Source organism: Fringilla coelebs, assembly GCF_963513975.1.
Source record: "Fringilla coelebs genome assembly, chromosome: 21".
NCBI lineage: Eukaryota > Metazoa > Chordata > Aves > Passeriformes > Fringillidae > Fringilla > Fringilla coelebs.
The window spans coordinates 12,316,885-12,338,004 of record NC_140047.1 but is presented as its reverse complement, the minus strand read 5'-3'; the positions used below and the strand labels follow the sequence as shown (position 1 = coordinate 12,338,004).

The 21,120-nt window shown below is 37.0% G+C and overlaps 2 protein-coding genes across 13 annotated transcripts in view; one reads left to right on the top strand and one right to left on the bottom strand.

The window, feature by feature from the left end:
* Positions 1–21,120, bottom strand: part of RALGPS1 (Ral GEF with PH domain and SH3 binding motif 1) — a 74,260-nt gene that overhangs the window by 35,717 nt on the left and 17,423 nt on the right. The window lies entirely within an intron of this gene.
* Positions 1,259–17,551, top strand: ANGPTL2 (angiopoietin like 2). Of its 3 annotated transcripts, none has more exons than XM_084219890.1 (5): positions 1,259–1,539; positions 10,078–10,913; positions 14,818–15,011; positions 15,253–15,523; positions 15,959–17,551. In XM_084219890.1, exons 2-5 carry the CDS (start codon positions 10,106–10,108, stop codon positions 16,156–16,158), a joined length of 1,473 nt encoding a protein of 490 aa, XP_084076016.1. In that variant the 5' UTR covers positions 1,259–1,539; positions 10,078–10,105; the 3' UTR covers positions 16,159–17,551. The 3 variants fall into 3 exon arrangements, with proteins under 3 accessions (XP_084076016.1, XP_084076014.1, XP_084076015.1); XM_084219888.1 differs by having other exon boundaries at positions 10,057–10,913; XM_084219889.1 differs by having other exon boundaries at positions 10,054–10,913.

The window sequence follows — 21,120 nt, the reverse complement described above, 5'->3', positions numbered from 1 at the left end:
AGGCATATTGAATTGATAGTGTAATACAGTCAGACATGGGGCTTTTTCTGACATTCACTTTTATGATGGAAATAATTTGTCATTATAAAAACAACTACCTGTTCATGTTTTAACTTGAACAGAACTGGTTTTAATACAGTATCTTTAAACCTCTTTATTTGTCTGCTGGTTAACTCAAGCACCCTCCTATTGGTTTCCTCCAATTCTACAAAACCCAAATATCTTCAAAACTACCTGACAAATTGCAAACAAGCCCATTATTATAATACGATACAGCTTTCTTATGATGTCAACAATATACAGTGACTGAAACAACCATTTGGTCTCCTAAACTGTAATAAAAAAAGCCATTTTTATGGTGCAAAGTTTCATTTTTAATTTGCTAATTTCTTTGCAGGATTCCCAGCAAGTTATAAAGGTAGATTTTAAATTCATTCATTCATTCATTCATTCATTCATTCATTCATTCGACAAATCTTTTCTTAAACACAGAACTAATAGCTAATAACCAAAAACATTCTACACAGAGAGTTTCATAATAGCAAATTTTTAGAGGTTCTAGGAAAATTGCAGGAATTTTCATCACTCAAATGAGAAACAGGCTTTAGATTATCAGGACAAGTATGAAGAATCATTCAAAATGCACGGAAGTACAGCTAAATAATGAATTCTCAATCTGCATCAGAATGTTTTAAGAGCTTGCTTGAATTTGGACAATTTTATAGTCCATTATTTCTGCTTTCGAGCTGTTTGTTGCCTGACAAAGATGACCTAGGAAGTACTAAGAAAGGAGCCCCTCAGCGCTACACAGAGCTAGCCTGCTGGCTCCGCTGGCGCCCGCCCGAGCGCCGGGGATGAACATCCATCTCTGCATCCCTGAGCACGCTGTGACGGGATCCGAAGGCAGGAAGTGCCCCCCCGGCCCCCGACATTTTGGGGCCGAGTCCCCTACAGTTACCCACCCTCGCTGCCCTTGATCCAACAAAGCGGACCCGCATTCCTCGCGGTCTCCCCGTTTCCACTTAAACCCGGCATTAGCGTTGTTTCGCGGCTGAAACCGGGCCTCCCCCGAGCCGGGTGCCGCAGCCCGGGCGGGAGGGCTCAGCCGGGGTGGCCGAAGCACGAAGCTCCTCCCGGCAGCCCCGCTGCCGCGGCGGCCCGGGGGCGGAGGCAGCTCGCCCGTCCAACCAGCGCCCGGCAGCTCGCCGCCGCTTCGCCTTCTCTCCCCCTTTCCCGGCCAGGATAAGCCTGCCACAAAGAGCAGGGGTTCAAATGAGGCAGCTCCGGGCTGCCTGAAGGGACGGCCGGGAGCGCCGAGCGCCCCGGAGGAACGTACCGCTTCCTACGCGGGGCGCAGCCCAGAACGGTCTTGAGCAAGAAAAACGCAGAAGAGGAAAGGAATCCCCGGTACGTCCCGTCTGGTCCCGGAACGGCACACGCAGACTGCGAGTCGCCAAGGCGATGTCAGCGCGGTCGGGCCGCGGCGGCAGCTGCTGACGGGAGCGGCCGAGGAGCGCAGCGAGAAGCCGAGCAGCCGCGGTAAGGACGGGCAGTGCCGGGGGCTGCCGCACGGGTGCGGCGGGGTCCGTACGCGCGGCTCCGAGCTCCGGCTGCACGGAGCCACCCAGCCGATGCAAGCTTATCGGAGTAGGACTGCTCCCTAAGATAAAGCAGCAAGCCTGCTTTTTGACTTCAAAAGAACAAAAAATACCCCCGAGCCCAAACAAAAATCCGTCACATATTAAAATAAGCGTTATAAAGATAGCTGAGACATTATGTGCCAGGCAGTGAAAGCCCTGGTATTATTTTCAAGAATACGATTTTAGTTTTTTAAAAAAAAAAAATCTTATTTTTGCGTGTAACTTTGATCTTCACAATTCCTTAAACTTGCCATCCAAGAATTTTTCTAGGACATACTATTTTCTAAAGGACTATCTGTCTTAAAAATTATGAAACCTCCATTCAGTCTTTTTTACGCTCAGGTCTGATTAGGGAGATACAAAACTTTCTGATACTTAATCAGTCTATAAAGTAAATATTTGAAGTATTACACAAAAACTTAATTTAAAAAAGAAACTAGCATTTATGAGTGCATTCATGTAGGCATCAAAGTATTACATGGTCTAACTGCTATTTTTCATAGGTAAAATGAGTCACACTTATTAAAGTATGAATCTCTTTAAAGGCTGGACAATGTGCATGCACACATATGAGCACACACAGTATGAGCACTTTCTGGTAGTGATTGGATTAAGTGAAAATAAGGTGAGGCCACTGTTAAGGGAAGCAACAACAAAAGCAGTGCTTTCTTTCAGTAATTACATTCCACATCTATGACAGAACTTTAGTAAAGCACAAAGAACAATCCACAAACAACTAAAATTCTTGGTAATCAAGAAGAAAATTTGTACTTCTTGTAACTAAAGTTTTTGCCAACATTTGAAGAAAGTTACATGGCAACAAAAGATACATAAACTTCTGCAGTTTCTTGCAGTAACTGATAGTATTTCAAAACAAAAGTTCTCCAAGACCTCATGAGGACACTCTTGTTCTGATGAGTTGCTTAATCATCCAATCCCCTCATTAGAAAAAGTATTACCTTTTAAGAAAACTGAAGTGGTGCTTGAACTAAAATGTCAGTTTTAAGTGGGCAGAAAATCTGACAAGAGAATGTATTCTAACACAAGAATCTTAAAGGAATTAATTGGTTAATGCCAGTGTGGCACTTTTTACACTGGAAGTAACTAGTGGTAAAACTTTAAAGGGGATTCCCCCCCTTAAGTTTGGAGTTAAATTTTTCAATTCAGTTTAGTATCATGTTTTCATAAGTAGCACTGCATGCTACTATGTGTCAGCCCTTTCCTATGTATTTACTTTAAAACTTAGAGCCCAACTTTTTAAAGTTTTTTTTCAATACATGAGGTCTACATATTACTGTGCTGTATTTTCACTGCAAATTGCTGTTTCCTTTAACAAAACAAAACCAAAAAAAATCACTATCTAGGTTTTTCACAGCAATACTTTTCATCTAAAAGTTAAGACGTGAGTTTATTCTAAAAGAAACCCTGCAGCAGTGGAAGTCCCTCCTCTCAGAAAAGAGCAAACTTCACATTAAGTTTGAAGATTACCCTTGAGAGGTAAAAATTGACAGGATAATTTAACATAATTCCATGGAAGAAAACATGTGAAGGAGTAAAAACCAGAGCATGAGCTCTAAGACAAGGGACATGGAGTAGGAAAGTAAGCAGATTCAAAAAATTCATGCTTTTCTGTCTTATCACAATGGTGTTGTGAAATCCAGATCATATTACTGGCTTGGTGCCTGGAACATGCCAGCTAACTGTAAGTCCACAAACACTGGCTATCAAAGGATTCTGTAGAAGCAAAAACCTAAGATTTGTTTAAAAAAAATGCAATACCAAGCCTTCTGATCTTTTCATAGCAGGATTTTACATTTTCAACAGCCTTGCTTCATTTGCTTTTATAATGCAATAAAAATGTAAAAATGCACTAATATAAAAATACCTTTCATTATTAAAGACAAAAGTTTTAAACAGTGCTAGCTGTTCATGTTTCTTCTTTAGACTGCACAGCTATCAAATGATGTATGAATTCACAATAAAATAGAGCAGTTTATCTTCTAGAGAAAAAATGCTGTCTTAGCTAACACTATGCCTTTTGAGAACATGCCTTCCTTTATATGCCTCAGTGCCTGAGGACTCTGCACAGAAGATGGCATATCAGAGGTAAAGAGGAAAAGACAGCCCATCAAAAGGACTCCTGGCCTCATTTCATTAAATATGACCAGCACAAAAAACAGCGATTAACAGTGGTTTAGCATAGCTGAATGAGCTCATTTGTATGTATAGTATCATTTTTTCTTCATAGTCAAAGCAACCATTTCAGAAAATACGAATGTTATGCAAAAGTGTGTGTGTGTGTTACCCTTTTTATATATGTGTTTTTCACCTATCTGGGTATTCTAAAAGGCTTTGATGTGTGAGAGTAATTACAGTGCATTTAGTTCTGGCACCCTGGACCTACATGAGCTCTTTAACAATCCAGCCTCTAGACTGTAAGCCCTTCCTCAGTCAGAGCAATTTGCAGAGATGGAAATAAATGCAGAGTGTTGGACCTTGCCTATCCACTCTTTAATTAAATGAAAGTTACCTATTACAAAAAAAACCCAACCCACACCACAAAAACAAAACTGTATACAGAAAGTAGAGTGAAATATTAATAGAAATTAATCCCCACAATCCTGAAATCAACTTCTAAGGTATGTAATACTCTGGGAGCCTTTTTAGGGAGGCTGAGTGACAATGATTATTGTAAAAACAACAGTTGTTATCCCTAAGATGCAATGACTTAAATGGAGAATCCTACTTTAGTTTAACAGCTTCTGAGCATTTCATTTAAGAGTAAGTCATATGGGAAACCTACTGCATCACCTTGTTTACAATAATTATCATAGCCCAGTAAACTATTAATGCCTCCTCAGTTCCTCAGCTGCAGCATACAAGCCACTAAAAATCTTTTCTAACTTGTTCAAGTTTGCTGCTGTCTGCTTCATATACCAGGTTCTCACTATCAGTTCCACAAACCAAACAGGTAGTGTTTTTTCTTATCTTTGCAGTAAACTCAACTGTACTGCAAACCAAATAGTTACTCAAGTTCCCAGAAATGCTCATGTTATAACATCTGAGTTGTAGCACAGAAAATTGCCTTCTCTGTAAAGCAGTCTCCAAGGGCAGCGAGAGTGCCATGTATCATGTGTTCGAAAGCTGCCTGTCCGTGGATCAATGCATCACCATGTCACACCTATATTTCTCTGGCTTTGTTGCAGTTTATTATACACAGAAATACAAGAGCAGCAGCAAGAAGCAATTCTGTTACTTTTACCCACTGGCATCTGTTATGTTCCTTATCTGTAGATAAGGAACATAGTATTAATGCAATTTAAGATACGAAACTTCTACTCTGGTATGAGATCCGGGCAATTATTTTTCCCATTTGTCTTAGTTAAGGTGTTCCACACAAGATTCACACAGATCATTATTTTGCTTTTGTACTTTTCCAAAATGCTATAGTACAGGTAATGCCTTAAGTATCAAAACCTTTCCTCCTTAAACTGACTTGTAATGTTAAGCAACACATAATAAAGTTCAGTGCTCAGCCACCATCCAGTAGTCTTCCTGCTCTTACTTTTTGCAGGACACTGAAAAGCACAGGTATAAAAAGGACGTAGTATAAACTCCTAGACACAAAATGCCACTCTCACAATGGTTGAAAGACTCAACGTCGCAAAACTACTTGAGATCCAGATGCCAGAGTGTTGACACTATATACTCAGGCTTTCATATACACATATCTTTCCAGAGTAATATGGCAAATGTCTCCTTTATGAACAAATTTCATTCAACAAAAACCAGGCATAGCATTGAAAAGCTACTGGCAGCATTTTCAGATAAGCTTAATGATTCTATGATTATTATTTTAAGCCATATTTTTCATCTGATGGAGACAGATCTTCACTTGTACACGGAATCCCACAGGCAAAATATTTCATAAAACATGAAAGAGAATGTTAATCTGTCTCTTTAGTAAAAATGAGATCCTCCTAGGCATGGCATCAAAACCAACAAAAAATGAAAAAAGGTATACAGGTTGGATTATCCAATATTATGCAAATTGCAAGAGCTGAAACCCAAAAAGACCATAGTGCTGACATTGATACCTTTACTGCTCCCTCTTAAGGCAAGCTGATTGAAAATAGAAATGAACATTTACCAAACAGTAATTTTTTCATGTAGAAATATTTCTACCTTTATAATTTTAGGATCACAATAGTGATTAAACAATATGTTATGAAACACCTGTACAATTTTATATTGTAAGATACTAAAATCTTGTTGAAGTACGTAAATTTCAAGATATTAGTAAAAATCAAAAGGCAACACACTTTGACTAATGAAAAGCTGCATATAAACAAGACAGAATAGAGGACAAAAAAATGTTCCAAAGCAAAGCCAAAGTAAGATTTTATTTACATTTCCTCTCTAAAGGACAGAAAGAGCAATCAAATGCTGAAACATCCAATTTCCATTTCAGAAAATTTATTTCCTCTTTTGTCACCAGATCATGGAAACATCCTTACTTGGGTAAACAGCAAATAAGCAAACTCCCTACTTGCAATTATATACACATCTAGGCAAATATCTGGTATACAAGCTGAAATTTTAACTAAAGCACTTGTGCTGGCTAGGAGTATAAAGCTGCTACAACTATATGCCACGCAACAATGCTGCAAAACATTTTCATACCAATGCAGTTATACGGTAAAAGACAAACAGGAAAAAAAAACTTTTGGCCTTAATAAAAAGTGAAATATACTCCTAAGTAGGGTAGACATACAAAAAACTGAGGTATATCTGCACTAGGGCAAGTCTGCCCCAACTCAATTGCTATGAAAAGGGCTTTTACAAGTATGCATCTTGAACAGCCAGAAAGCTAGAAATAAAATAATGAAATTACTTCAATTTGATATTTAACCAAAATATTACTTTTTAAGTGTGCTTCATTCATCTGTATGCTTGTGTGTTAAAGTTTTGCCAGTATGCGTGAGGGTAAGAGACAAACAATGCTGTATTTCCAGTAATTAAGAAATTTTCCCCCAAACCTACAAGCACGCTTTTAGGTTGAAAAGTCTACAGGTGCCCAAGTGGAATTTTGCACTGGGAACAAATATGGCCCTAGTGATAGTTTCCACCTAGTCCCCCAGAAGAGCTACTGGCAGAGGGCAAGGGGAAGGGAGCCAAAGAAACAGAAGAACTGCGTGATCAGCAAGCAACGGCAGCAGTCAAATACAAGAGTATCAGCAATTATGGGGCATAGGAGAAATGTCCTACACATCAGATACGCTCTTCCTCTCACCTGGGAGGGAATTCTAATGTCCTAAGAATCTGATGTTCTGCTATTCAAAAAGATATTAAAAAAGCATTAAATCCTTGCTTTAAATTGTTTCTCTGGCTTCCCTCCTTACTTTGTCCATTCCAGAAAGCTTTTTTTGTCTCTGAAAGATTAATCATTGAGAGTTGCTCAAATGACGATGTTGTGAACTTCATTTTAAACCAACTGCAGAAAGGAAGGAATGCTATTTATTCATGTAGTCCTTCCCAGTACGCAACAAATAGGCCTCATTCTAAACACTTTTTTTTTTTTAACTAAACAAGTACAAACAGTAAGAGACTTACAAAATTATCATATACAGACTGCAGGAAGGAGGACAGCGGATGACAGTGTGATTCTTGTTTCTGTTTGTACTGGGGCATTCTCTAACCAATGTCACTTTCTTTCCACTGATTTTTCTTATAAGAAGAACATCTTAGAAAAGGTGGCATGCAAGCAAGTTCATGACAGAGAAACATTTCAGGACAGTCTGATTATGCTGATGTCATTCACTGGTGGCCTGCCATCTGCAACCACTGGTCAAACCCTAGAATAGGCTTCCTAGAGTGGGGTCACTCACATCGTCAGGCAGTGGGAGTAGATGATCATTAAGATGATATGTTATAATGAGGCTGATGAACTCTGGCCCATTATTTTCTTACACAGTTCTTAAAAAAAATCAGGAGAACAATCTGTTATATGTCGCTCTTTCTTCAGCTCAAAAAAGAATGGGTACCCCAAAGCCATACTCAAAGCAGAGAGATGCTGATATGAGATGCTGTAACATACAGAAGTGAACTGAGGGGAAAAAAAGAGCTTCTTTTAAGTGGTCACAATAAGTATGGGTTTAGAGGGGGGGAAAAGAGGATATCAGAATTCCAACAGCAGAATAAAACTATTTTACACCTATATGCAAGAGACATTTGCAAAACCAGTCATCTGTGCAGAAACATGAGGCCTGGAAAACTGCCAGGTTTTCCAAGTGTGACCTGCTGTGCAAATGCTGATTATGCAAGTTAAAGCTGTCTGGGGTGAATTTATGTTCCCTATTTTCCAAGACTCAAAATTTTCATCAGACATGTTTTCAAGATTTTTGAAAAGTTCTGTATAGCACAACTCCTTTCTACTTGCAAAATTAAAATGAGTTTATTACAAATAAGAAACTGAGGCAAAAGTATATAACCAAAAATTTTAAGAAGGATTAAGTCCTAGTCACTTTGTTTGAATCTTTTGTAGAAACAACTATTGTTTATTTCACAAAAACAGAAAAATACAAATGACAACCATATCTCTTCTCAGTATGAATAATAAAGGATGCCTATTCAGCATTAGCTTGACATTAAAAAAAAAAAACAAAACTCTTTAAAAGTCAGCAGCTGCCTAGAATCATAAAACGGTTTAGACTGGATGGGACCTTATCTTACAGAGAAAGTCTAGTTTCAACATTAGATCAGGCTGCTCATAGCCTTACCTAAATCAAAACTTCATGTATTTCCAGGAATGGAGATTCTACCACCTATTTGGGTGACTATTTCAGTCTTCAGTCACCCTCACAATGAAGTTCATTTTTTTAATAAAACCCAATTTTTTCCTGAGGTAATTTGTATCCGCTATATACTTTCACTGTGCACTTCCAAAAGGAATTTACCTTCTTTACAAACACCCATTAAGTAGCTGAACGTCCTTCTTTACCTTCTCACCTGGAGGCTACATAAACCTCTCTTCCTGCTACTCTTCATTCGTTACGTCTGCTAGCCTCCAGCTAGCCATGCTGGTGTACTCAGCTGGACTCACTCCAGTTTCTCACAGCTGTTACTATCGCCATTTCATGTAATTTAAAAAAATTATTGTACCAAAGATGACCAAACAGTAATGTGATAGATACTTAAATACTGAATGATTATTCCATGAGAAATATTTTACAAGCAAAGAAAAACACTACGGCAACAGTACCTTGGTTAAAAAGTATCTGACTTTATACACTCAAAAAACCCCATACTGCATTTTTCATTCATTTTAGTTAAGAAAACTAGGTTGCATATACACATGAGCATTAAAAATCAACAATGAAAAGGTTTTAGAAATACATGACATCAAAGTGCTGATCACGTAGCTGGTAAGAGAGTGGTTTGTGACAGGGTATTTCTGGCAGCAGTGACAATGCTAAGCCCATATTTCCAAGTCTACTGTTGCCCACAAAGTTCTGGTATTGATTTATTTTTTGAGAGATTGTGAAGGCCTCGGCTGTCCACCTTGAATATGAATCTGTATGGAGAACTAAGTTGGGCAATTTCACCAAAGGGCAACTGTTGCAGTATGCCAGTAGACACTACCAGCTGATTTAAACCACCATGCACATACGCAGCTATTTTTCCCCTTTCAAGAAGAGACTCTGAAGTGAGATGACTAGGCTGAGTGTAGAGACGTCTCCAGTGAGACTCACAGTAAATGTTTCAGTTGTAAATTCTACTAGTCTAGAAAAATAACAGATTTTACTGCCTGTAATACCTGAGTAGTAGAGTTTTTAACTTACAGTTATTAAGGATCAATGTAAAATAAGTTTTTCCTTTTTTTATAAGCAATGGAGATTCAATACTGCTGAATAAAGTAAAATTATTACATGTCACCTAAGCTGTATGTCTTGCAATGTCTATGCAGTTCTAAAATACTGCAAATTAACAGTTTGATATTTTTAGAACTTTTACCAGCATTAATACATATATTAACTTATATTATGTTTATGTTTAAAGGTTGTATTTGTAACTGTAAAAAATGAAAAGCGTAATTAATATTTAAATGAAAATGCCAATCTTGGAAACTTTTGTGGTATATTTCTGGAAGAAAGGATTCTTAAAATCCCTGTATTTATTGCTTACTTTCTTATGGTTTTTGGCAGGCTTTAGATGAATTAGCAACTAGTAACTACAGTTCTGACCACAGAAAGATACAACTACTCCCCATGATGTCCCCTTAAATCAACACAAATTGATGCTGGACCTTATTGTTACAAATAGTTACATGTACTATTTTGTAAGTTTTAGAAGAGATGATCATTTGTAAATGCACACTGATTTCCTACTCATTACTGTTAAATTTATTTTAAAGCAGATTTTACGAAATTCTTTGCAGAAGAATATTTGACCGGAACTAGAGGATCATGATGACAAGAAGATTCATCTGTTTAATACTAGTAACTGTTGTGGGAGTTACAACAAGTGAAACACAAGAATTTGAAGGCAATGACAAGGAAAAAGCTCAAGAATTCATTTATATGAATAGATATAAGCGTTCCAGTGACACACAGGACAAATGCACTTACACCTTTATTGTACCTCAGCAGAGAGTGACAGGTGCCATTTGTGTTAATTCTAAGGAGCCTGAAGTTCTGCTTGAAAACAGGGTAAATAAACAAGAATTACAGTTACTTAACAATGAACTTCTTAAACAAAAGAGACAAATAGAAACTCTCCAGCAACTGGTAGAGGTGGATGGTGGAATTGTTAATGAAGTTAAACTCTTACGAAAAGAGAGCAGAAATATGAATTCTCGCGTCACACAACTCTACATGCAGCTATTACATGAAATTATCCGAAAACGTGATAACGCCTTAGAACTTTCTCAACTTGAAAATAAGATTTTGAACCAAACTGCAGACATGCTGCAGCTTGCAAACAAATACAAAGACTTAGAGCACAAGTATCAACATTTGATGTCAATTGCCAATAATCAGACAATAATAATTGCCCAGCTGGAAGAACATTGTCAAAGAATGCCATCCATAAAGCCACTGCCACAAACTCCACAACCACCAATTAAAGTGTACCAGCCTCCTACTTACAATCGCATTAATAACCAGATATCAACTAATGAGATTCAAAGTGATCAGAACTTAAAGGTTCTGCCACCTACTTTACCAACCATGCCTGCAGTTACTAGTATTCCAACTTCAACTGATAAACCATCTGGTAAGTAATATTACTGATACATTTACATTAGTTTTTGCAAATACGCAGTGGGCAACATTTTAATTTTAATATCAAAAATGCAGTCAGAATTTATTTAGCTAGTGAATTTTACCTACATGCTATAGTAGAAACACAGAAAGAAAGCAAAAAAACCTGTGAATGTCTAAGACACACTGGCCTCACATATTTTTCTCATGTTACTTTGCTAAGACAAACCCATAATTTCTATTACATGTATGAGATAAAGGACTTTCAGAAAAATCTTAAAATTCAAGTCATCTAAATTTTATTTACCTTTGCTCAAGACTGAACTGCTACAGTTAATGACATCTGAAGGAGTTTGACACTGTGTTAACATATGTATTACAAGTTTTTTGATCTAGCATCTGATAATGTGCTTGTGTAATTAAAAAAGAGGTATCTGCTGTGTACCTTATATGGGGCACTTGTGCTGTAGACAGGAGCAAAGGAAGTAAGTAACAGGATATTATACAGCCGTTATTAAGAGTCTTTAGGAGTTCTGCCACAAGCATGATTTGATGATGTGAAATCACATTAGAGATCAACTGATCTACGTGATAACAAAATAAAAGGTAAAGAACTCAGTTTCACCTATGGTCCCACATTTAAAAAAAAAAAAAATTCAAACCCAAACCAGTTCAGGTATGTGTTCAGTGCTCTTCCCTGTGTGGACAACACATACCCTTCAGAAAAAAGATAGAGTCACAGATCTCTGAACTCCGAGCTGACTGAAATAGAGTAATGCAGGGAAACTACATTACTCTCAATATATTGAGAGTAACACACTCAATATATTTCATGGCTATTTGCAAAATTTTCCAAAGGACATCAACAAATTTTTAGGATCACCCAATAATGCAACTGCCACATGTTCAAAACCAAACAACCCCTGTATTGTTTCTCCATGGCAATACTCACAGTGAAAGAAACTTGAGGAAGTAAGCACTGAGTGTCTTAAGTCTATAAGTCTCTAAAACATTTGCTACAAAGCAGTATTTTCATAGAATTGCCAAAGATAGTGCACCAAAGCCTGCATTGTGGCATGCAAAACCTCTGCCAGAAATATCATGATACTGATGTAAGGAAAATTCTCAGACGAAAATGAGGTCTACTACAACTCTTTTGGAGCAATAAACCATGGCCTCTCTAATAATTACATTTTTACTTCAATCTCAAAGTAGGTTCAAGCTTGGAACAGTATTCCCCTGTCTTTCTGGAAATGAAATACCTTTCCCCTTCATTCCCTTACGCTCTTTGAAAACTTGTTAATTGGTCCACATCCTCCTTGTGCTTTCAAGTCCTTAAACTGGAGCTAAGGATTCACTATCAAACAGCAGAACAGAAAAGTTACTTCTGGTGCACAGTACTTTTGCTGATCTATCCTTAAATGTTTTCCGGCTTTTGAAAAGTAAAGTGCTCATTCCGAACCAGTTTGCAACTGTGTAGAACTCCCAGATCTTCACCTGAGGAAGTGCTGGTTATCCAGCAATTTTTCACATTGATCTCCAGAAGTTCCTCTGGCAGTCCACAATTCTGAGATAGATTTCACATCTGTTTCTTCTCCCTGGATCACATCACTTATCAGAAAAAGAAGTTTCATGTTTCTTCTGTACAAATTGATTATAATATTCTTTCATTTCTCCCTTGCAGCTTCTTATCTGTTCAAGCAAGTTTCCAACCATTGAAGTTAAGCTAATTAAGCTTTTATTTCCATGGAATCCTCCTTCCCCTCTCCTCACATTTCTTTTCAGTCAAGAAATATTTAATACCTTTTCCTCATCTTCCAGAATGTTCTCCATTCACAAACCACATCTGAAACTAAACCCCTCCTTAAAATTAATGCCATAAATGATGCTTTAGTCAGATGTCTGGAGGGAACTAGAAAAAGCCCGCAAAAAGACACCAATAAACAACATTCTGCAAAACAAACAAAACCCACCACTACAACTGCCCAGCCAGTGGGGAAAATCCACCCATACTTTATCCAGTCTTTTCCATACTATGTGTTGAGTTCTCAACCTTATCCAAAGCTCCTGGCTGTACTAACCACCTGATCACAGCCAACCTGTGCAATGAAAACAGGAGCAAAATACAAGAAAAATAGTATAGGTCTTCTGTTAATCTGTTGAAAATCTTCCTTTCTCAAAAAGTAGTAGACCAATAGTCTCTCTGTCATAGACTTAAAACAGTCTTACTAGTCTCAGTAGCTTCACTATTAACTTTGTTCATACTGTTTGTTTTCTGGTTGTGGTTTTTTTGTTGGTTTTGTTTTGGTAGATGCCCCATTCCTGGAAGTGTCAAAGACCAAGATTAGAACAGTGTGAATACTACATAGCATACTGCCATATATTTTTTTACAAAGACAAGGTCAAAGCTCTTTGACTATTTTAGAAATTCTTCAATTATGACTTCCTTTTTTATTTTTAGTCAGTGTCACTACACATTGGGATAAAATAAACACATTGTCATAAAATAAATCAGAGCAATTTAAATTATTAGTGCTCATTAGCATTTTTTTCTCACCTCTCATAATGAGCCATGCAATGGTGTGACAAGAGCATGGCATCTATATCTTAACTGCCAGAAATCTGAACAGTTAGCCCCAAAAGAAATGGAGAAGGAGCTTATAAGCACAGCTCCAGGTACAGTCTCTGATTATGACTGAGGCAACAAGAACGCAGCACAAAGAACAAAGACTTGGACTGCCTCTTTGTACACTGACTTACTGATTAAAATAGTTAAAATAGTTAAAAATACCAAAACCTCAGTGTTTCAATCTCCAAAACACAGATTATTTCTATAAAACTAATTTATTTCTAATGCATTTGCTGAGTACCGTTAGTAGTGTTGGACAATAAATTATGAAAAACCATAGGACTGAAATAATTTAAAACAGAAATTACTCTTGATAGCAGTATATGCTTCAGTAAGGCTCCTAGTCAGAAGATCTGACAAGCCTTACTCCTTCAGTGGGCAGGGAGAATCAATCCAGGGGCTCTAATCTCTAATCCTGAGCATTCTTGTTGACTTCTCTCTTCTGCTGAGGAAGCAAAGCAGCTGGGGGAGTTTATCTGCAGATATCAACACAAACTATAAATCATTTATATCTGAATCTATAAATCATTTATTTCTGAATATTTCAGATTCATTAAAACAGAATCTATGTTACCACTGGAGAAAATTTATTGAAAAAACAGGAATATAAGATACTTTCAAAAAGCATAAGCTCTTTATAGACTCTATTGAACTGACGGAAAAAAATGCATTCTCCTTCTGAAAACAAGACTGTGTTAACTGCAATTTCTGTGAATTCAAAGTATATTAAGTCCTCTCATTTATATAAAGTTTCTCTCACGAGCACCCTATGTTAAAAAAAAAATCTTAATTTCTATGTTATGTTGTAATTTATTAAGGTGGTAGCAGTAAGACCTACGGCCTGAATTTATGTTGTTGCTTCCACGGTTAATGCCAGTGCCAGTGACATTTCTGGAGATCTAAAAAGCTGAATTTCTCGAAGACAGAATCAAGGTCAAACTTACTGTTTTGTTTTCAAAAGGAAATTCTTATTTATCTATGAAGTAATTTATATTTAGTTTCTTCAAATATATAATTGATGGTAAAAGTACCAGTGCAGCTGCCTTAAATTTTTTTTTTTTCAAAATCTACCTTTACCAGTAACTCATTGTGAAATGTTCCAGAAATAAAGTCACAATAAATGGATCTGTTAGAAAACACTTGGTGGATACTCATCCTTTAATAAGAGGAAAAACAAATATGCTATTCAGTGAAACCATAGTATAAAAAGCTACCAACTCAAATACTGCCCTGCTTTAAAGAAATGTTCAGCAGCGGTTTGATGCAGAGCCTTTCTGTTTTGACGCAGGGCCCTGGAGAGACTGTCTACAAGCATTAGAAGACGGCCATGACACAAGCTCCATCTATCTTGTAAAACCAGAAAACACAAACCAGCTTATGCAGGTCTGGTGCGACCAACGGCATGACCCCGGTGGCTGGACTGTCATTCAGAGACGGCTGGATGGATCTGTCAACTTTTTCAGGAACTGGGAAACATACAAGGTTAGGACAAGAGAGCCGATTAATGTTTTCCACCCTCCAGAACTTACTGATAAAGTTAATTTAAAGGGTGGTTTTAGAGTCTGGCCAAGAGCCTACTTGAAAAAGAACTTGTGTGTTTACCCTTCCAGAAGAGGAAATCTTTATAAAATAAGTTACTGCAGTTTTCTATTTAATAATACACTCAGATTTACCACTAACACAGATGCAGGATATTAATATGCTTCTCTTGCTTTCTTTACAGCAAGGATTTGGTAATATAGATGGAGAATATTGGCTTGGACTAGAAAACATTTATTGGTTAACAAATCAAGGCAACTACAAACTGCTCATAACAATGGAAGACTGGTCAGGTCGAAAAGTATTTGCTGAGTATGCCAGCTTCAGACTGGAGCCAGAGAGTGAGTACTACAAGCTGAGACTGGGACGCTACAATGGCAACGCGGGAGATTCTTTCACTTGGCACAACGGCAAACAGTTCACCACGCTAGACCGGGACCATGACGTGTATACAGGTAAGAGGTCCCTCTCAGCTGCCTTGCCATTTTTGCCTTTACATCCCTGTCCCGTCCCCTCTTATCTCTTTCTTTTGAAAAAGGAAAAATATTTTATACTAACACCAAAATTAAAAGTTTTTACATTAGACAAGGGTCTGTAAAATATGCTATGAAGGGTTATTTGAGACAGTAACACCCACTGATTTTCAAGCAAGACAAAATAACATAAAGGATTCTATCTGTAGAACCTAACTACTTAGCTGCTTCCTGAAGAAGCCTAAGTTCACTTTGTACCACAGGATATCTACATGTTAAACACAGTTACTAAAAAAAGCCCAGAACAACCAACCAACCAACCAACCAACCAACCAACCAACCAACCGTTGTACTTTGCTTGCTTGCTTTAAGATTTTTCATTTACTTCTCAGCCTGAACTGGAGCTTTCTTTTGCAGGTAACTGTGCTCATTACCAGAAGGGAGGATGGTGGTACAATGCATGTGCTCACTCAAATCTCAATGGAGTCTGGTATCGTGGAGGACACTACCGCAGTCGATACCAGGATGGTGTTTACTGGGCTGAATTCCGGGGAGGATCATATTCACTAAAGAAAGTTGTTATGATGATAAGACCTAACCCTAACACATTTCACTGAAATAACTCTTTTCTCTTGGTTTACTTTGTTGTTCTAAAAATCCCATGAAGCTATGATTTTATTACCTGAAATCATCTTTTCAGAAATGAGGAATGTAAGATACTGTACATTTATTGATAAGGTATGAGGGCTTGTATATTATATTTTCAAGAATCATCCCTGGAAAAAGAGCTGAAGAAAAGGAACTGTAATAACATTCAGAACACCTCTTCGTCCTATTAGAACTTGCAGTTTAGATGAAAACTGTAGATAAACTTCTGGTTTTTATTCCCTGTAAATTAAGTTTGGATGATAAAAATATTGCCACCACATTTAAGTATTTTTGTATGTTATGTATAAATATTCTCAAATACAGGAAATATTACAAACTGTACAGCAAGAGTTTTATTATTATTATTATTGTTTTTATAAGCAATCATTTGACACAGGAATCATATCCTTTGAACTATGTAGCTAGTATATGTACATCAGTGTGATGCATATGTAATCTTTGTTAACTACCATGAATGAAGTTAGCATTATATAATTCTGTTTTGAGAGCAGATAGTCAAACCATTATTGTCCTGAAAAATCTGGCCTTTTCCCTTCACTGTGTGCATTTAAATAATCTGCTCCTATAAAAGTTCACCATTAATTCAAATATTTTAGATTGAAAACATTAATTATTTCTTACCAAAATGAAGTAGCTACTTGCATATGGAAATTAATCCAGATTTATAATAGGTATTATGTGCTCTATAGCCAACATGTTATACTACACAACTGTTACAGTATTTTGTACCCGACTTCAGTGATTATCTGCTGTGTAGCCTCTATAATCAGAAATGGCTGGATATAAATTAAAGGGTCTATCCAACTTTGCAGGCAAATGATGGATACCAATTTATAAGCTATTTAATAAACTTAGCCTCTAGATAAAAAATTATATAGAGAACTTATCCATAGCAAAAAAGTTATTTTAAACATATTTCACAATTATTACTGTCAAATTATTAAACAGATTTACTCATTTATATTTAGAGGTCAGTCACACTTATGAAATACAGACTGACATAATTCTAATATTCTTCTGAGATCGGTGTCTGTAACAGATTGTTAACACACCCATTACAAACAAACTACTACAAAAAATACAAGTTAAAGAGTGCATAAAAGAGGCAGAGTGAAAGCCTCTAGAAGTTCAACATATTTTTTGGTCAGCCTGTATGACACTGAGTGTTTGTGCGTGTGTGTTTGCATACTTTTCCCTTATTACCTCATCACATCTTTACCACAGTATGATGTATGACGTAGCATGTGCTGTATATAACTGAAAGTAGGGTTTTTAATATATTAGATTACCCCTGTAATATTGTAACCCTTAATAAAGTACCTTTAATAAAGACATGTTGAGATTTCATCTTGTTGTGGTTCAGATTGCTACACAATAGTCTGCATCTGATTCCAACAAACTCTGATATGCAACCACTGTCGACATATGTGAAGTGTTGAAATATTGCAACATAAAAAAGCAAAACAATTTTTAGCTGAAAAAAATACCGAATTTTCACACAGCCCAAGGAGGAACAACTTTTTGAGGGTTATATGAAACACCCACATTTTTCAAACAGTATTTAAGCTTTATCTTCCATGGGGTTATCTACTGAATTCTGGAAAATATTTGTATTTTAGATTAGAATTATTAAATGCACCTACTGGCCCTAAAGCCTGGCTGCAGTACTCTTACTAATTAGTAGCATTAAGGTTACTTCATGCTTGGCTTGAGGAAAGAACACAGAGAAGTTCAGGTATCCATTGTGCTGATCTCAAGAACGAGGCATTCCCTAGAAAAGCTATTACAGTTGCTCTTCTGTAGCTGGAGATATGGCTGGAAACACATCTTTAGAGTAGACACTCAAAATAGGCTTTAAACCCATGTTCAAGCTGACAGTCTTTTGTTAAAATAATCATATTTCTTAACGCTTTTACCTAAAAGGTGGGTCATTTACCTAGAAACTGATCCATGTAATTAAAAAAGATAATGCACAGATGTCAGTCCATGATTAGCTGGAGATACCACATGGCACATCAAAAATAATAAAACATTAGGGATTTAGATCTTATAATGTGAAGTTATTGGCAAGTACATTGGCAGAACCACACATTCACTATGCTTATTTTTTTAAAAAATACACACAACAGAACTCAGTTTGCACTAGGTCCACCTACTGTAGTAGATGACATTACTACAAACCATGAAAGGCCTTAGTTTTTCCCATTTCCCTAATTATTTCCAAAGGTTTCAATTACATTACTTCATTGCTCCCCAAATGTACATCTTTAGCAACCCTGCAGTCTAAAAATCCCATACCATACACTTTCCTATCATTAGCAAAAGCGCATTAGGTGACTTTACACAAGAGAGAATTCCAGCCCTATGGAGAAGATTACTAGCAACTGCAATTCCCCCGTACACCTCCATTTCAAGCAGTGCCGTAGGAAACAGACATTGCTCTTCTGAATTTTTTAAATATCTCTACCTTTTGCAGAAGAGTAAAGAAGATGCTGTCAAACTAATACATTATCTATGTATCAGTAATGAAACAGTGGGGCTCCACCTATAGCATTTAGACAAAAGGCTGTCACAAGATTGATGTAACCTGAGAAGACAACTAGTTATTCTTTTGTATACACCTTTCCAAAGAATTCTTTCCTGAAACTGTTCGATTATCACTCGAAGTTTTCATAATTACCCCCAGTCATTTTCCAAGTGGAAAAGAAGCAAACAGTGCAACAAATCTATATATTATAAGATCATACCTAACTTTGTTTGTTCTGTGACATACAGAGACAATCTAAAAGATCACCAGCAGTGAAGATAAGAAAACCGTAAACTAGCAATTACAGCCATGAATTTTCAAAACAATGTGACTGCTATTTTTCGTAAATCACACAGTGGCTAAACACTTCCAACAGTCCACAGCCTTGCCAATCTCATTATTTGGTTTTTTTTCTTTCTCTCTCCCTTTTTAAAATTGAAAGACCTGTCTGAAAACAAAACGACTGCTAGATGTTTAACTGGTACTTCTAAACATAGTAAGTATTAGTCTCTCATAGCCTGAGTTTGGAAACATAACAGTAGTTGTCTCCCATGTTCATCTGGTTATACAAGAAGTCCAACTGCAAATCTCAGAATGCAGGGAAAGCCTAACTTTACAAGAAGAGCAACACTGCCTAGTCTTTGCCATCAGCAGGAAGAGGGTCTCTCATGTATGAAACAAGATACAACAAATGCAAGAGAATTCAAAGTCTCAAGGAGACTGGCTGAAGACCAGCAGGAATTTCAGACTCAAGCCTGTAACTCAGTTGGATTAGGAAGGAAACATGCAGATTTTTTCCTTTCATTACCCAAGTCTTTTATTAGGCTTGTAACATACAGGTTCATTTCAGAAATATTTTAAATCTTGTATAAAAGTGGCTTGGAGTGATTTTGTAATAACTGGGTAGTATTAAAACATTTCTTACACAAGGCTGTGAGCTAATTCTATAAACCAGAGTAACTGGAAAACTTCAGTGGCAGTTTAAATTCCCCACTACGTCCTCCAGCTCATATCAAACAATCTCAGGCTTCCACAGATGAAATAAGAACCATTCTCTTACAACAAAGTAACTTTCTTGCAGTGAGACAAGAGGCTCTACAGCACAAAACAGGATCCCCAAGCACTCTGCAAATCCTCACACCTGGTCATTCTCAATTCAGTTGTTTTATATTCAGTAGTCACTCCTAAAATCATCTACTGGTCTACTTGTTCATCTACACAGAATAAAGCTGTTCTGTAAGTAATGCTGTCTTCCATGAGAAGACATTTATTCACTGAAACAAGTCTCAATTGAATATTCTCTTTTGATAAGCTAAATATTCATTCAAAGCTGAAATTATTTACAAAGCAGTTTCAGAAACTCATACCAAGCTTTCAATACAGTTTTAAAAGTATGGCCATTAGGAATGGTCATCAAATTTATTAAATAAGAAGTATTTTAGATAAGCAGCGCTGATTGTTTTCCACAGCAAGCTGTACTAGGACTCATGCAGCTTGACCTATTTGTAAGTGATGTGAAAACAGGAATTAACAGAAACAAAAATCTGCTAATGATTTTCATTTACTGAGAGAAGAAAAAAGAAGAGCAGACTGACAGGAATTATGGAAGGACTTATTAGACAAATTGCTTGGACAATAAAACAGAAGACAAAAATCTACAGTGTTGCACACAAGGGGAAAACAAAGAATCCTGACTTTCCATACAAAACAAGAAGAGCAAACCAGTGCCAATAAAGGCATAATCTTAGCATTACAAAGAGTTCATGCTTGCTACTCTGTGATTGCTACTAAACTTTGAGGTAGCTGAATGTCAGAAATTATTAAGTAGAGCTTAATAAAAAGCTTCCTGAAGGAACTGTATAAAATATAACCTGCATTTCTATCTTGAATTTTTCAGGCAGTACACTTTATGTGTACCCTCTTCCCCTAGAAAAAGGATACAGGACTGAAACACTGCCCAGGCAAGTTGTCAAGGATGCCAAGTGGCATCTGTAAAAGGCATGATCAAGTAATCCAAGGACTCTTCCTTTTGGAAGAGAGGTAATTGAAGATTTACTGCGAAGGCAACAGATAACGACTGAAGTCCATAATGTCAGGAGTAGCCTCAAGCTGTGTAAGAACAAGGTAGCGTTTATCTAGTGAAGGTAAAAATTACCATGTTCAATTCAAGCAAAAGAATGTGGTACTGGAAAGTGTTGAAGAAATTCTGCCATCTGGGTGTTGTGCATGCAAGTTTATGGGTGCTTAAAGCAAGAGTGCAAGTGTTCACAGAAGATAAATCTACTGAGACATTAGGGCTTACCAATACAGATAGCAATTCTGGCCCAGGAAGGCTAAGCAGAATTCCTGAGCTCTTATTATCCAGGGTCACCAATTTAAAAAC

Bases quoted from the DNA above. Each gene is read 5' to 3' on its own strand.
- ANGPTL2 (XM_084219890.1), top strand. From the start codon at position 10,106: ATGATGACAAGAAGATTCATCTGTTTAATACTAGTAACTGTTGTGGGA. The intron at 10,914-14,817 runs GTAAGTAATATT...GTTTTGACGCAG, and splicing joins TTCAACTGATAAACCATCTG to GGCCCTGGAGAGACTGTCTA. The intron at 15,524-15,958 runs GTAAGAGGTCCC...TTTCTTTTGCAG, and splicing joins GGACCATGACGTGTATACAG to GTAACTGTGCTCATTACCAG.